Here is a 15,448-nt window from a genome sequence, read left to right as displayed (position 1 = left end):
CTGGAGTGTAGCGATACAGGATTCCATGAGACATCACATATCCTCTCTCCACCCACTTTTTATAGTCAACAGAAGTCTCGTTAGGGTCTTCAAGGCACTTGATAATTTTCTCGACATCAGGATCAGCTAACTGCTCTTGTCTAGTATAGGCAAGACTGAGTGTAGGAAAATCAGCAACAACATACCTTATTTCTACTGATTCCTCAGTTTCTTCACGTGGTGGCCGCGAAAGGGTATCGGCAACCACATTTTTCTTGCCAGTAATATATTCGATACGTAGATCATAGGGCATTAATTCTAGAGCCCATCTAGCGAGGCGTCCGGTTGGGGATTTGATAGACATAAGCCATTTGAGAGGCTGGTGGTCGCTTTGCACAACAGTGGTGGTAGCATCCTCCAGGTATCCTCGAAACTTCTTTACAGCCCACACAACAGCAAGGGCTTCACGTTCTGTAGTGCTGTAATTTTGCTCTGCAGAAGTTAAAAGCCTAGATGCATATTCCACTGGTCGTTCGTCTTCCTTCTCCCCCTGGAGTAAACATGCACCAATTGCATAACCACTGGCATCCGTGCGTAATATATAGGGTAGTCTACTGTCAGCTTGCCTTAAAATTGGTGGTGAACACAGTAGAGTTTTCAGTGCTTCGAAAGCTTCTTGTTGCTTATGCCCCCAGGTCCATTTAGCGTTTTTCTTCGTCAGGTTGCTTAGAGGTTTTGATATCTCAGCAAAGTTTTCTATAAAGCGCCTGTACCATGAGCAAGTTTGCAAGAAACTTGAAAGTTGTTTAACATTATTTGGAGGCAACATTTTAAGAATTGCTGCTAACTTTTCTTTATTGGGCAAAATTCCCTTGAGGGTAATGATATGACCTAGATAGTGCACTGTTTCACATACAAATGAGCATTTTCCTCGGTTTAGGGTGAGTTTATATAGAATCAGCCTTTCGAATACTTTTATTAGGTCACTCATATGTTCATTAAAATTAGACGAAATAACTGTTAGGTCATCAAGATATGCAAGTATAAAGACATCTTGCAGGCCTGATCTGAAGCGGTCAATCAGACGCTGGAAGGTAGATGGCGCATTTCGTAAACCAAAAGGCATGCGTGTAAAGCGAAATGATCCAAAAGGTGTAACAAAAGCTGTTTTGTCTCTGTCACTCTTTTTAACGCTAACCAAATGATAACCACTCCTAAGGTCAAGAGTTGTCATACATCCTGTCTTCTTGGCGGCGTGTAGGAGGTCATCAATTCTTGGAATGGGATATCGATCTGCACGTGTGACTGCATTCAAGGCTCTGTAGTCAACGGTGAGACGAACTGTATTATTTTTCTTTGGCACAAGTACCACTGGAGCAGCGTAGGGTGACTCACACTCTTCAATATAGCCACTCGCTAATAGTTTGTCCAATTCTTCTCGAAGTTGTACTTTCTTGGTCTCTGACATGCGATAAGGAGGTGATGCTATCGGAGATTCATCTAGGAGCACGATGGAGTGTTCTGCGTAAGGTGTAGGCTCATCGTTTGGCTCAAAAACCTTACTAAATTCATGCAAAAAGGCGTTACGTCTGCTTTTTTGTTCTTCCTTAAGAACCAGAGCCTCATCGTCTCGTAGTTTGATATTTTCGAATCTTACATTATTCACAGTACAAGAAGGATCCAAGTCAGTGTCAAATACAAAGGAAAGTTGGGGATTGTCACCAAAATAGTACTGATTACTAGGTAAGTTTAAAACTATGTTTGCTTGTTGTATAAAATCACATCCAATTAAAGTTCGACTATTTTCATGATCTGGGACAGAAATAAAACGTGTACGAATAGTTTTATGCTGTAACTTAACGTCAACTTCGAAAATATATACATTTACACGACGTTTTAGGCCATCAGTTAATGTCATTAACATAATATCCTCGGTATAGGGTACATTATCTTGCAATAATAGTTTAGCAAGAGAAGATCCGGCAACGCTGCTTTTGGCTCCGGTGTCTATAAAAGCAAAACCATTAAAACCACAAATCCCAATCAAAACTAGTGGCCTAACCATGTCTAAATTTTCATCAAAAGTATTATACATGAAATCTGCAGCATGTACGTCAGCTGTTTTATATTTACATTTAGGGCAGTTGCTCTTAATATAGCCAGGTGTACCACAACCATAGCATGTTATACTAGAGGATGCAAAATTACTAGTACTAGCAGGCTCCTTTTTATCAATAGGCTCCATTTTAACTGTGGGAACAGCAGTAGTAGGTTTATTTCTACTGTTTGCTAATTTACGACACTCTTCGATTGCATGTCCGGTATATTTGCAATACGCACACCTAAGTTTTTTCTGAGAAGAAAATTTTTGTTCGCTAACAACTGAGCTAACTTTATCTTCCGGGGTATTCTCGAATGTTTCTTCAATAAGTCGCGCATGAGTGAGCAGTTTACCAAAAGTTTTTACTTTATCGCGAGAAACTTTTTCCCGAATTTTGCGATTTAAAAGTCCATACACCATGTCAAGTTGTATTTCCTCTGTCAACATACCGTCAGGCAGTTGCGCTAAAATTGACCTAGCCTTACAGATAAAAACGTCAGTTTTAGTCTTGTTGTCTTGTTCACTACTAAATAATTCGCGATACACACGATGAGGAGGTTTAATCGGACCAAAAGTTAAACGTAGTAAGTCAATAGCTAAGTTCCAGTCAGTTAAAGTTGCTTTAACCCCTCGATACCACGTCGCAGCAAACCCATCAAGTAGCATAGGTAACCCCATGAGAGCGTTCTCATCAGAAACACCTGTACAGTTTTTGTATACCGTAATGGCATCAATAAACGCGTTCACGTCAGTCCCTGGACTACCATTAAAGCGCGAACTACATTTTGCAAAGTTGCCGCTTTGTACATTTACTACAGGAACATCGCACGGAGCATTAACCGTAGCTAATCGAGCTAAAAGTTCTTGAAATTGTTCTTGTGATAGCGTAACCGGAGGTGGAGAAGACATCTTATCTTTTGATCTAAGATTGTATGAATGGTTCACTTCCAGCTTGCAGCAGAGAACAAGTAAAAATATCAAAAAGAAAACTTACAGTTTGTAACAGTATAGCTTACTGTTAAATTCCATAGAATCAAACACTTGTCACTGATAATCCTGATATAAAGTATTCCCAATAGTATTTCCTACAGAATGTACCGATGGATGTACTTCATGCGAGATTATAATCTGAAACGGACTATATACGCACTAGCCTCGTTACAGGGAAAACGCGAAACCCGATGCGCAAGAATATTCGCAAGTCACCTGAGTTATTGTAGCACAGCAAAACGTTCAATGTTTTGAAACGACACAGGGGCAGTTCGAGTAATTTTCGGCGATAACTCACACGTAAAACTATCGAAAAAAACGTTCAGATGCTGTAGGTGGCGATAGCACAAAGTCCTATACTTCTTAAAACCGGCGAAATACCCGTGAAAAACTGCGAAACACCAAGTTTTGACCTATTTCGTGGCCACAAGTTGGGCGTCAATTGTAGGCGTTAACCTGGATTTAGGATCTGGGTACACGAAAAACACGGACTTCAACTTGATGTTACAGCATTTATTAGCCATTAGTAGAACGTACAACATAAATTAATTCTAGTGGAACTTTATAAATACGAGGAAGCCATGGAAAAATAAAATACGCGGAAATCTCGATGCGGCGACCCGTGCGCATAGCTCTCGACTCGGTTTCTTTTACTCGACTGACTAGAGAGAGAGAGTAGAGAGACGCGAGGCGAGCGGTTCGCAGTGGTGGGGTCGACGGAACGGAACGGTGCTTGAAGACGACTGGCGCGCATGCGATTCCATGTCAAGGCCGCCACACACTACCACAACGGGGAATGTCTGTTATGCAGATGGGTGTTATAACCTTTTAATTAATATCTCGGTTTCTATAGCTTCGACTCAATTCATTGATATTTTTTTTTACTCCTTTTTCTTCATCTGTCTATTCCTTTCATATTTAATTAGTATTGGCTTTCAAAAATTAAACTGAAAAATGAAAAAAATCCACGAAAAAAACCGGTTTTCTTATCCCTAAACATCAATTCTTATGGGACCTGATATTTATCTTTAAATTGTGGCATTCGTATGAATCGTGCAAAAATTTGTCATAAGGCATTTTTACTACTTTTTAAGTTATCTTTAAGCAGAAGAAAGAAATTTTGAATTCGGAGCATATTTTGAAAAAATGCTCATTTTGACCCGGATTTTGTTCGAAAATCGAAAAATGCAAAGAAATAGGTTTTCCGTTGGTTTTAGAGTCAAATCGGTAATAATCTTTTTTAAAGGTACTCTGAAGTAGTACAGGATTGAAAAATAAAAAATTGAAATTTTTCCATAGGGCTCTTGATAATTCAATATTTATGTTTAATAGGTTTTTCCAATTTTCTCCGATTATATAATAGCTAGAACCGATTCGTTTTGACATACCGATACCTCTTAATTTTCCCGAGAACTTTAGTTTAAAATAAAAAGTTGTGAGAGTTATAGTTTATTAATAAAAAAATAAAAACCATTTTTTCGAATTTTTTCGTGGGTATATCCCTTTCGATTTTCGACCAAAAAAAAATTTTTTTCTTGGGTTTTTTTTTCAGGAAATTGCCAGCTTAGAGTTTTTTGTAAAATTTGTCATAAATTATTTCAGCTGAGAGGCTGAGAGCAATGGGAAAGATCTTGAAAATAGTAACAACAAAAACAGTGTAACTAAAGAGAAAAATCCACTGTTCATGCCGTTAAATAGTCTCTCCCTGGCGGGAAAGGAGAGAAGCGCAAATCCCAGTACCTTAAAAGTCCTCAAAATAGTTATTAGGGACACATCCAACTGGACATTAAAATATAAAATGATTATGGAAAATAAAATCAATATTATTAAAATCCAAAAAGAGAGACTGGGACTAGCGATCTTCCGAAAGACTTCTCAGGATCATAGAGGGCTAACTAAACTTCTCAGGGAAAAGGCAGTGGAATTCAACTCCTTTTTCTTCGAGGAGTATCGAAAACTGAACGTCATTCTCAGGGGGTTCGACCGTAATTTTAATCTTAAAGAAATCAAAGAAGAACTAAACTTGATGGGGTTCGACCCACAGGAAATGGGATGGTTTAGAAAGAGGTCAACGGACCTTATCAGGTTCTTGGTTCCAAAAGATCAAGAAGATATTTATAAAGCTGACACGCTATTAAATATTAAAGTTCGCGTTGAGCGTTTAAAAACCTTCACTATTGAAAATATAAGGCAAATCAGACAGTGCCACAGATGCCAGGAATATGGTCACGCAATGAGTAATTGCAGTGCAAAGTGCGTTACCATAAATGTAAAGGGGTGCACCTATACACCGAGTGCAGTAAAGGCAGAGCAACGTCGGCCCAGTGCTGCAATTGCGGCGGGGACCATCAATTTCAATTGGGACTTTGTCAATGCAACGGTTGGTGGCTTTTTACCCAGCGTTGCCAGATGTGGCGCACTTAAACAATATACTATTTCTATTTCTTTTTTGATAATTACAATAACAAACTCGGGTTTATCTCAATTTTAATCAAATATCCTTAGCTATTCGTGCTTTGGTGGCAAATTTTAATTTCAATTTCATAACTGGCAACACTGTTTTTTGGTCAGAATAACCGCAAATTGCCCCGGCCCCGGTCATCCACTAGATGGCGCTTCAAACATAGCAAAACAGGCACCTTACCTTTCTATTTGCGGCTTTTCTGTGGTTTTCACTTCAATTTCATGATTTCAGTACTCTTTCTCGGACCTCTCTCTCATTATATTATGTCAGTATTGCTTCATGACTTTAGTCAGTGTTACCACACCTAGTACATTTGTACTAGATCTAGTACTTTTTAATAGAATCTATCTGGTACGTTTTTTAAAATTATATTCATACTTTTACAATATTACACACATACATTTATAATAAAAATATATTGTGTGCAACTTATCGATTGATAAGACAACAAATGGGGAAACAGAGATGTGGCATAAGTCTATCCTTTATTTCCAATCGGAATAAAAGAGACGGACTTATGCAATGTTGACTTAACAAAACTCTCATTGAAGACGCATTCGGTATTATACAACATACATGATATTAAAATCACTGCAACCCACAATACAGTATAGTAAAAATGAAACAGCTGCTGCAGGGATGCACACAACTAATGTGTGAGTACCTGAGGCAAATTGTTTATTCTTTAATTTTGTTGAAAAAATACCACTAGCAAAGCTGTTCATTGTTTTTATATTTTATTTTGACTTTTATTTTACTTACATCACCCCCCCCCCTCTCCCTCAGCCGTTAAAACTATTTTCTAGCTTATTTGTCAAATCTAGTACATTCTGAGACTTTTTATTCTGGAATCCAGTACTTTTATAAAAATCATTGTGGCAACCCTGACTTTAGTTCTCTTTGTGTGGAATTAAGTTATTGTTGTACGGTTCGAGTTGTTGGTGGTTTGGTTATTTGCAGCCATTTTTTGCAATTTTCCAAACTTTCTGGCGAATACGTACATTCACAGGACCTTCAGAGTATTTTCGATTCAGTGTTAGTGATTAGTGATTTGAACAGTATAGTAGTGACTTAATTAGTGGTGAACAGTATAGTAGTGACTTATAGTTGTGGTGAACACTATAGTAGTGAGACATTTATAAACTCAGACTTTTTGTTTTGTTTTATTTATTATTTCAATTCTGCCATATTGCAAAAGTAAGTGTACATTATTATACTCTGTAGTCAATAAATTTGTTTTTAGTCATAATTACAGTTATAATATCCAACTGCATTTGCTGTTAGAACCTCATAGACATAACAATGGTTATATGTAGATTTAGTAAACCTAACATTGATTATTTGCTATATTCAAAAATACCTTCCAAAGCTATGTTTTCCACATTATTTTAACTTACATAAAAAGATTGGTATGTAAATTAATAAAGATAACCACAGCAATAATCAGAAACTGCATATGGAAAAAATAAAAGTATACATTGCCATTGTAAAACCCTATTGTTGTAATAAAATAATATTCAACTCTTTAATAATAGTGAAATTTACTGTACTTTTATTCTTACACTTCACAAATTCAACTTTTACATGATATTCCTAAGACAACGGTTAAGAAAGAAAACAATATTATATTCAGATCTTTAATCCTTAAAGGCAACAATTACTGTTATATAACATTTTCATATTCCTAAACTAAAAACATTGTTTGAAACTTGAAAATTTGAAGAAACTTATGCTACTTACAATCATATAATTAAAACATGTAAAATAATAACATATATGTAACAACAGAAAAATATTTAAACATTCGAGAAGCACTGTCCTGTGATATGGTCAGGCAATTCCTAAGATTAAAATTGTGAATAGAAAATTAAAGTTAGCAGTTAACTTGATACTGCACCATTACATATCACTTTCGTATAAAGCATTTTTTCAATAAAGCATAGGTACTTCCAAAGTGCCTTTCTAAAATTCTGATCAAGATTTGGATATTATCCAATATTGTAAGTATCAGTAAATTATTAAATATTTATACTACCAGAGACTGTAGTACTCATCAGTGGTTATCACATCAGTAATACACAATATAGACTTATCATTAGAAAAAATAATATTTTCATTAATAGATTGCTTATAAAAGAATCTTATTTAAGCATAATGAAATAATTGTGCTTGGAAGTAGTATTACATTGATGCAAACCATATTTTTATTTTGATCGTTAGTAAAAAAAAATTCAGTGGGATTATAGGGATGATATTAGTAGAAAAATTCAATTTAATAATATATCTACATTAAAATTGCTAATGCATATTTAAATTCAGTTAATATTTTGTATTGCAAACATAATGTTATTTATTACCAAGATTTTAAAAATATACTGGATATATATACATATTATAAATATACAGAATTAACTTAGCTTAGTTCTTTTGAACTTTTGTTTTTTTTACCAATAAGTATTGAATAGTTTACTAAAAAATAAATTGAGTAATAGTGAATATTTTTGAGGTCATTATTTACCTCAATCTTATTGTTTTTATTTATTTATTAATTTATGAAATACATGGGCAAATATCATTAAATATTGCAATCTTTCAAGATTATAAATGCATATGGTTCATAGTAGTAATAATATAATATAAAGAATTAAATTCAAAATAAGAGAACACTAACAATAAAAAAAAACATATAAAATCATAATATAACAACACTATTACCAAGTAATATCTTATTACAAGGCAGGAGATCTTTTTACCTGATTGTCAGTGAAATTATGAATGTCAATACACCACATAACAGTATTCGAAGACTGATCTGACCAGAGAACAATAAATGAGACTGGTTGACTCATCTGTGAGATGATTACAATTTCTAATAATTTGTTATTTGCTATTCTGGGTGTTGACCCAGCGACTAGGTAGCCCTCACACCCTTATCACATTGTAAATATGCTCCACAAATGCCAACCTCTCATCATCAAGTGACACCAAGGTCTTTTATAAAAGAGACATATTTAATAGTGTCAGTCTACATATTAACAATGTTGTTCTTCCAGATGTTAAGCAGGTAAGAAATGTGGCCTTCATTTTTGATAGTTCTCTTAATTTTAAGTTACAGTAAAACTGTGTTGCAGGATTAATTACGCTTTAGACGGGATCTGGAGAATCCTAACTTTTATTCATTTGGTTAAAATATTTAAAAATGACTTTATTCTAAATTTTTCTTTCAAAACTGAGACACCCACCATAATTACAATTGCCTTCGACTCTTAATGGAATTCGCCAATATTTTTCATTAAACCACTATCAATATTATCACCATTTTAATTCTTTGTTATTGTTTACAATATGCTGTGCATGGAGAAGATTTCACGGCAATTGAATTGGTCAACCAGTTTACTAAAGCGGACGCCAGTGGCGCCGCGTGTCGAATTATTACGATTTGGCCCGTAATTGTACTTTCCACTAGGCACTCTATGGTTTGCTTATTAGTGACCTATGTATGGGTTTTGGTTGGGCCCATAGCGGCTAAACCCATAAAGTAACGAGTGAAGTTCCTCAATCTCCGGTCTTGCGCCCAGACGTCTTTTGGACTACTACTTAAGCAGTTCCGCGACGCATCTGGGGGTCTTTCCAGCTCCTGCGTCCGTCAAGAGTGAACCGTGCTGCCCGCTGTGACGGAGAGAGGTTTGAAATAAATCTATTATCATCTCTCTCCGCCAGCACCTTTTTTTGTTAAAATAACATCTAAAACTAAAATGCATTAGTGTTTCTTCAGTTTCAACGAAATATTTTTGAAGCAGGATGGGTTTTAGTAGTTTGATGCCTCTCGAAACTTCGTAAGTAGTTTTCACCGTTGGTGACATTTTATTTGGTGTTCCGTGTTTCCATTGAGAAATCTCTCTTAGGGCTCCTTAAATCTGACAGTGTAAACCGCCAGCCGTGACCCAGCAGTGATGAGGATTTCGCCCTGAAGCCTGAAAAATAATTTCGCCGCCCTTAGCCCCGTCAACACACATCATGCCGTAAGCCCTATGTGGTGAAAAATTGCCCATCGCGGGCTCTCGCCCCCGAAAGAAGAACACCATGGAACTTGACCAGTAAGCACATTCTTTTAATCTTAACCATATTCTTCTTTTGATTTTTTTTGTATGATTTAACATGAAATTATCACTTTCTCATTTTAATATTTAAAACTTAAGTAACTATATTTATGGTATAATTATCTAAATTAAAACAATTCAATGTTACGCCTTATTATGTAAGGCCGGGTATACACGATCCGGTATGAACGGTCCGGCGAAAACGGTCCGGCGCCGGATCGTCACGACAACACATAGGTTTTAATAGAAGACGATACATGGATGCGTCAATGCCGGATCGACGGATCAGCGCCGCAGCTTGCTGCGGCAAGACCGCGCGCCGGATAACCGGATCATCCTGGGCAACACACGTACTTCAATGTATCGCGATATACGTTCCGGTTGTAACGCGCGTTTTTAGTTATTTTCACCCAAATTATTACATTATATATCTTGTTTTAACACAGTCAACAATTCGCCAAATGATTTTTTAGACATTCTGTAATAATTAAAAAACTTATTATGATACTGCCGAATATTTGTATGAAATTTGTCGATTTTTTTCTACACCACTTTCAAAATATGGATGCCTTCAATGTTTTCACGTTATACTGACTCTCGCAAAAAATCTTTTGCTTCAAGACCACAAATAATTCTTGATGAAGAATCTTGCAATGAAAACATTATTTCCCGATGAAAGTCTCGAAGCAATCAAATTTTTGAATTTTTTTTAATACCTATCCGTTTTTAACGCAGTGTGTATCGCGTATATCCTATGCGGTAGAAACGCATCCGTTTCTACCGCATCCGTTGAAACCGGATCGTGTATACCCGCACTAATGCTTCCGAAGTGATCACTGACGAATTCAGGTATCTACCTTTGGGTTATAAACTTGTATATATATATATATATATATATATATATATATATATATATATATATATATATATATATATATATATATATATATATATATATATATATATATATATATATATATATATATATATATATATATATATATATATATATTGTTTCTGATAAATTAAGCTATTGAGTATGAAGACTTTAATAAACACCCTATTTAAATTAAATTAAGGTGTTTTACTACTGAGTGAGTGAGTGTGACTGAGGCAACTGACCATACAGAGAACCTACGAAGCCGGCCTGATAGGTTTTTTTTTTGTTCCATCTTTTAAATTTAACAGGGTTTCTGGAACCTATCAGATCTAGGGAGTTGTTCTTGTTGTTTAGAACTCTTAAACCAAGACCGTCGAACAAACTCAACTCCCTAGAAATAGCCCCTGTAAACCGGATAGTCTTGCCGGGATAATATTTATAACATAACAACTGTTTTACATAAAGAGCAGCAAGCTTTTTAATTCTGAATTTTTTGTGTTATTAACTAGCTCTAGTGGATTTAATTTGAACTGAATATTGTAAAATGCTTATAAGGTAATATTTTTAATTTAAATAATATGTTTTTTTGTAGACTCAAATATGTTTATAGGTAGGTATAAGGTAACTTGCCGTAACTTTAGGTTTATGGTAACCTGCAGAGTCAGTTTTAAATTGTTTATTTTTCTCAATCTTTTCCATATATTGTATGTTATGTTTTTGATACTTGACATATAATATACTTATATTTTCTACACAAATAAAATACTAATCCGGCAAGTGTTCTTGCCATCATCAGACTTGAGTTACTTAACACATCTGTGTGTATTTTGTTTTTTTCTTTGATTATATTAAATATGCTTCTATGTAAATCAAAATCTGTATTCTGTTTTTTATCCTATATGCTGTATAATCAAATAAATACTAGTATTGTAAATTCTAGGATTAGGAAGCTTTTAGCACAATTTTGTAAACTTAACAAATAAAGTATATTTTGACTTTGACATTCAGGAGGGATGCATTTCGGCAGTTCTTGCCATCATCAGACTTGAGTTACTTAACACATGTACACACACAGTATACACACAGATGTGTTATCTGGGTGTTTGTCTGATTTTAGATCCGTTGAGTCTGGAGTACCTCAAGGTTGAGTGTTAGGACAAGTATTATTTTTGGTGTATGTAAATAACTTAGGCTTATTTACATACACCAAAAATAATATTTTAAGTGTGACATCCACAGCATCATGTTATATGAAAAGTCCCTCTTGCAAAACAAAGAAAACTGCAAGTTCCTTGGTATTATCATTGATGGTCGCCTTCAATTCAAAATCGAAAGACATGAGCTGGGAGGACTAGTTGCACATTCAGTCTAGTTTTCTTTTATTGAGTCTCAACTTCATTATGGCATGTCTTTTTTAAACTTAAGCAACAAGGGGTTAGTGACCATTATTTTTGTGATTCAAAAGAAACGTACATGTGACGTACGTTTCTTTTGTAAAACGTAAAAGAAACGTACATGAAACGTACATGAAACATGTTTGTTTGTGTTGTGTTATATAAGGTTAAGAGATTCTTGTAAACCCCTCTTCATATCTCAAAAAATCGTAATTCTATTTTCTCTTTTTATCTTGGAAGCAGCTACTCTTATTCATAAATCTTCCTCTTTAAACCTTCCTCTAACACTGGTCGTTGACTTGTCAGGTAGATGATTTTCTCCTACCATAATCCCTACATCTTCCCTTATCAGAAACTCGCTCATATAACTTAGTAAAAAAATTTACAATCGTTCGTCTATCTATTAGGAAAAAAAATAGATATTAAAAAGTTAAAAAGTAAGCTGAAATTTACGTTTGCAATATAATTATTCCATTTGCAAGCTCACTCTCTGGATTTATTGGTAAACTGGGTCAAATATTTTAAAATATTTTAATTTATTGTTTTCTTATTGTGTTTATTTCTTGTGTATATGTTTTGAAGACTGTCTAATTATGTTCGTGAAAGTACTTTTATTATGTTAATTATACATCTTTTATTTTATTTAATATTGTAGCCAAATCTTTTGTAATATGGGGTTTCCCGTATATTGATTGAATAAATGAATAAAACATATTATAGCCTTGACAAATTTTTTATTGATACTTTTTGACCTTTTCTAACATCATTTTCATATTTTGTTTAATTTAATTCCTTTAATTTCTGTTTTGGCAGCAGTTTAACGGATATGAGGTTAGTAAATATATCTTAATGGATTAATAAGATTTTGATAGATGTGCATAGTGCATGTTAATAAAGAAATTGTAAAAAAAAGTAGCCATTTTGAGAATAATAGCATTTAGCAGTAAATCTTTGTTTTTAGATTGATTCTGTTGTATATAGTACTATTATATATCCAAATTTATATTACTGTTTGTCATTATTAATCTCATGTAAAAAGGCTGATATTCAAAGACTCCAGTTACTTCAAAATAAAGTAATGCTAATTATTTTATTTTATACATTTTACACTCTAATTATTCAATTATTAAAACACTTAAATGGCTTTTCATATACCTAAGTATAAAGATGTCTTTAAGAATACAATATATTCAGAACACTTGGGGTGGCTATAATTAGGTCAGAGAGGCAGCTGCCTATCTTGACTCTCTGAACACGCCCCTCAAATAAACTTTTAAAGCAATTAACCAATTGAGCATAAACCTACAGACAACTTCTCAAACAAAACTTTAGAAAAGTCAGTATAAATGGCATCTACCTTCTTATGTTCTTCCATTAGGAGTACTAGATCAGATTGATAAGATAACAAATTTGTTGCAGTGAATGTTCTGTGGCAAAAACCATGCTGAGAATCGGATACCAAACCTTTGCAGAGCCAACCAAATAGTCACATAACTTAGGAATAGCTGATTGGAGGCATGCACCTCTGTAGTTTTCAACTTTGTCCAATTTTAAATAAAATTTTTTTTACATTTTTAATATAACTTGAGATAGAAATATAAATAGTTATTGCTTGTCTTTAGGCTTACTTTTATTTAGCTTCTTAAAAAGCACATGCTAATAGCCTTTTCTTTTGTTTCAGATGCGTGTAAAAAAACAGTCTGCCAAAACTATCAGAGCCAAGCGTCTTAAGAAAATTCAAAATGCAGAAAAGGAACTTGAGCAGAAGACCTTAGAACCTGAAAAAACAAGTGGTGTCATCACTGAAACTGGTGAAAAGAAAACTATTCAAAGTGGTGTGGCAGTACAAACAGGCAGAAAAAATATTAATGGGACGTTTAAAAGGAAGCAAGTAACAGAAGATAGCCCAGTATTGATCAAGAAGAAGAAGCCAACAGACATGAGCAAAATTTCCAATGTGACTGAAGATAAAGGAACTGAAAGACAGTTGGACCAGAGACAACTAAACATAAATTATTCAAGCAGTGTCGCAATAACAAGACTACCAACAAAATTCGAGTTAGCTATAAGAGAGGGCTAAATATTTGTGTCAACAACCCCTGTATGTCCAAGAAGGTATTCAAGTGTCTGACAATTGGCAGAAAGATATAGAAAACTACATTAGCTCACAACAAAATCATAATGACGATGATGATATATTAATAGATGCATTAATTAGGCAGATTGATCTTGAATCATTTAAGTATAGTACAACAAAAGAAATAAATAATGTTGTGGTGGATAAACTAAATAATTGTGAAACAATGGAAGTCGAAAATTCAAATAATGCTGTAAGGTGTAGTAAAAAAGAGGCCAATATCTATCAGTTGGATGAATTTCTAGAAGATGAGGATGAAGAACCATTGAATCCTGGTGGACAAGAAACTTTACTAAACAAGAATAATCTAGAAAATATCTGTTTTGCCCCTGGGGAAGGAAAAACTCCAATCCATTTAATGCAGGACAAGTACAGTGATGAACTTTCCTTTCCAAGTCTATATTGTGGGAAAATGAAACAATTTTTTATTAAGTATAGCTACTCAGATGAAATTAAAATACAACTTCAGCACAAAGACAGGAGATTTGCAAGGACAGATTATCTTTTATACACATTTAAAAAGAGCCAAATAATTTTATTAACAAAAGCTGTGTATACATGCCTTAGGAAGAAGAAAAATGAAAGTGGAAAATATACAGCTGGACAAGTCATACAACCCGATTTTATCGAGCAACTTGTAAAAAATGATGATGGCTATCATTTTCTTAATAAAATAAAAGGTTCCCCCGCATACTGGAAACAAGAGAAAACAAAACTAATGTGTATGATTCGACAGTTTGGAATTCCAACATTATTCATAACCATTTCCGCAGCTGAAACAGCATGGCCTGAATTAATTGTAATATTAGCCAAGGTTATTGATGGTAAAGAAATTTCACTTGAAGAAGCTAATACCCTCTCTTATTTGGAAAAGACCTGTTTAATCAGAACCGACCCTATAACGTGTGCTCGATATTTTTACCATAGATTTAAGTTGTTATTTAAACACCTGAAGAGTGATAGTGGACCATTTAAGCAACACCCAATAGTGCATTTTTACTATCGAGTAGAATTTCATCATCGTGGATCACCCCATATCCATGGATTACTGTGGTTAGCAGATGCCCCTAAATTTGATGAAACCGCTGAAAGTTTCAAAGAATGCTGCCAGTTTGCCGACAAGTTCATCACTTGCCAGGGAGATCTAGAGAGTGTCAGTGAAATAATCCAATTCAACACTCATCATCATTCAAAATCTTGCAAGAAAGATATAAAGGGATATGAGGTTAGTAAATATATCTTAATGGATTAATAAGATTTTGATAAATGTGCATAGTACATGTTAGTAAAGAAATTGTAAATAAAAGTAGCCATTTTGAGAATAATAGCAGTAAACCTTTGTTTTTTAATTGATATCTGATTGATTAGGTTTGGTGAATTAGGATTGCTGAATTGATTAGGCT

At 34.4% G+C, this 15,448-nt stretch overlaps 1 protein-coding gene across 1 annotated transcript; it reads left to right on the top strand.

The window, feature by feature from the left end:
- Nucleotides 1–6,470: 6,470 nt before the first annotated feature.
- LOC126748096 (uncharacterized) lies at nt 6,471–15,297 on the top strand. Its single transcript, XM_050457095.1, has 2 exons — nt 6,471–6,731; nt 13,590–15,297. The coding sequence occupies exon 2, from the start codon at nt 14,212–14,214 to the stop codon at nt 15,295–15,297; it is 1,086 nt and encodes a 361-aa protein (XP_050313052.1). The 5' UTR covers nt 6,471–6,731; nt 13,590–14,211.
- The last annotated feature ends 151 nt before the right edge of the window (nt 15,298–15,448 follow it).

Source organism: Anthonomus grandis, chromosome 21 (genome assembly GCF_022605725.1).
Source record: "Anthonomus grandis grandis chromosome 21, icAntGran1.3, whole genome shotgun sequence".
Classification (NCBI taxonomy): domain Eukaryota; kingdom Metazoa; phylum Arthropoda; class Insecta; order Coleoptera; family Curculionidae; genus Anthonomus; species Anthonomus grandis.
The sequence above is the reverse complement of the archived record's forward strand: the minus strand, read 5'-3'. Positions and strand labels throughout refer to the sequence as shown.